Source organism: Oncorhynchus keta, unplaced genomic scaffold, assembly GCF_023373465.1.
Source record: "Oncorhynchus keta strain PuntledgeMale-10-30-2019 unplaced genomic scaffold, Oket_V2 Un_contig_16010_pilon_pilon, whole genome shotgun sequence".
Classification (NCBI taxonomy): domain Eukaryota; kingdom Metazoa; phylum Chordata; class Actinopteri; order Salmoniformes; family Salmonidae; genus Oncorhynchus; species Oncorhynchus keta.
The window spans coordinates 275,001-277,020 of NW_026279656.1; the positions used below are offsets into that span (position 1 = coordinate 275,001).

The window sequence follows — 2,020 nt, forward strand, 5'->3', positions numbered from 1 at the left end:
GGTAAGTTCACTCTCAGACCAATGCTTCATTTCAGACACAGTTTATATTCAAGTGGAGTGTAGAAATACTTCCGTAGCTTCAAACCTCAAATCAGCCATAATTGCAGTTTATCATCTCCGGGATTAAGAGGCTCTCTAACAGCCCTGTGTCTCAGATGAAACATCCATCCCAAATGGCACCATATTCCCTATATAGTGCACTACTTTTGATCAGAGCCCTATGGGTCTTGGTCATAAGTAGTGCACTATATAGGGTCTAAGGTGCTGTTTGGGATGCAGGTGTCTCTTCACAGCTCTCTGCCTTCCTCCCTCGGTTTATAGCTCCACAGTGTTTTTTCCAGGAGTTCATGCAAGACCTGCTAGAACAGTTACATGTAAATCAAAGCCCAGACATTCAGGTACACTGTGCTTATTCAAGCCTTTTAGGGGGATGTTGTGCTCATGTTAAATAGCCTTGGATCAAAACCTCTTTGCTTCGTGAGATTAAAGCTCTGTGTTATTTTCTGGTCAGTCTCTTGGATTGTTGGGAGACTTCAACACAAAAGGCCCCCGGCCTCAGAGTTAGAGGTGGAGTGGAGTTATTAAACACACACACACACACACACACACACACACACACACACACACACACACACACACACACACACACACACACACACACACACACACACACACACACACACACACACACACACACACACACACACACACACACACGCACACACACACACAGACTAGTTCATTAAACATGCCCCCTGGGAGTGTTCTCTCTCTCTCTCTGTGTGTGTGTGTGTGTGTGTGTGTGTGTGCGAACGTGTAGCTGTGTCAATCCAGTGCTTTTTTCTTGTTTTGTAGGGAGACCTGCAGTCTCAAGCTACCGTCAGGGCCTTAGCACGCCAAGTGTGTGAGCAACTGATTCAGAGTGAGTTCTCAACCCAGCTTTTTTCTCTCTCTTTCTCTCTCTCTCTAGATATTTTTGTCCATACATACTGTTCTCTACAACAATCTCTCATCCGACTCCTCCCAAAACCTCTCCATCCCCTCCCCTCCTCTCTTCCTCCCACAGGTCACCTGTCTCGCTACAGCTCCATCCTGAACCAGATCCCCAGCCAGTCAGTGTCTGTGAGGACGGTACCGGGACCTCCAGGAGAGCCCGGTCGCAGGGGTCTGCCAGGGCCACAGGGAGAGGGGGGGCCCACAGGCAGACCAGGGTTCCCTGGGACCAACGGACAGGATGGACGACCGGGGGAGAGAGGTACAGTGTTTTTATACATCATTATAAACTGGGTGAATCGATCCCTGAATGCTGATTGGCTGACAGATGTGATATATCAGACCATATACCACGGGTATGTCAAAACATTTTTTTTTTACTGCTCTAACTATGTTGGTAACCAGTTTATAATAGCAGTAAGGCACCTCGGGGGTTTGTGATATATGGCCAATATACCACGGCTAAGGGCTGTGTCCAGGCGCTCCGCGTTGTGTCTTACATAAGAACAGCCCTTAGCCGTGGTATATTGGCCGTATACTACACTTCCTCATGCCTTATTGCTTCATTAGAAGCCATTGGATGGCCATAACAAACCAGTATATTACCTTGCTCTATATCCACACCTTAAACTTCGGCTTCCCATTCACACTGTAGCCACGCTAACGTGTAGCACGAATCAATGACTTTCTAGTATCTGATCATTTGTATCAGAATTCAATGACTTTCTAGTATGTTATATGTTTTATATTGATTCCCTGGCCTGAACCAGTTGGTAGAGGATGACACTTCCAACGCCAGGGTTGTGAGTTTGATTCCCTGGCCTGAACCAGTTGGTAGAGGATGACACTTCCAACGCCAGGGTTGTGAGTTTGATTCCCTGGCCTGAACCAGTTGGTAGAGGATGACACTTCCAACGCCAGGGTTGTGAGTTTGATTCCCTGGCCTGAACCAGTTGGTAGAGGATGACACTTCCAACACCAGGGTTGTGAGTTTGATTCCCTGGCCTGAACCAGTTGGTAGAGGATG

The 2,020-nt window shown here is 47.4% G+C and overlaps 1 protein-coding gene across 1 annotated transcript in view; it reads left to right on the forward strand.

Moving 5' to 3' along the window:
* LOC118383055 (collagen alpha-1(XIV) chain-like) overlaps positions 1 to 1,287 on the forward strand; it is a gene marked incomplete at its 3' end in the record, with an annotated part of 1,454 nt that extends 167 nt beyond the window's left edge. Inside the window, exons 1-3 of the mRNA XM_052502718.1 lie at position 1; positions 856 to 922; positions 1,067 to 1,287. The exon at position 1 is cut by the window's left edge and continues 167 nt beyond it. Of these exons, the coding sequence (XP_052358678.1) occupies position 1; positions 856 to 922; positions 1,067 to 1,287 (289 nt within the window). The remainder of the gene's footprint in view (positions 2 to 855; positions 923 to 1,066) is intronic.
* Between the last annotated feature and the right edge of the window lie 733 nt (positions 1,288 to 2,020).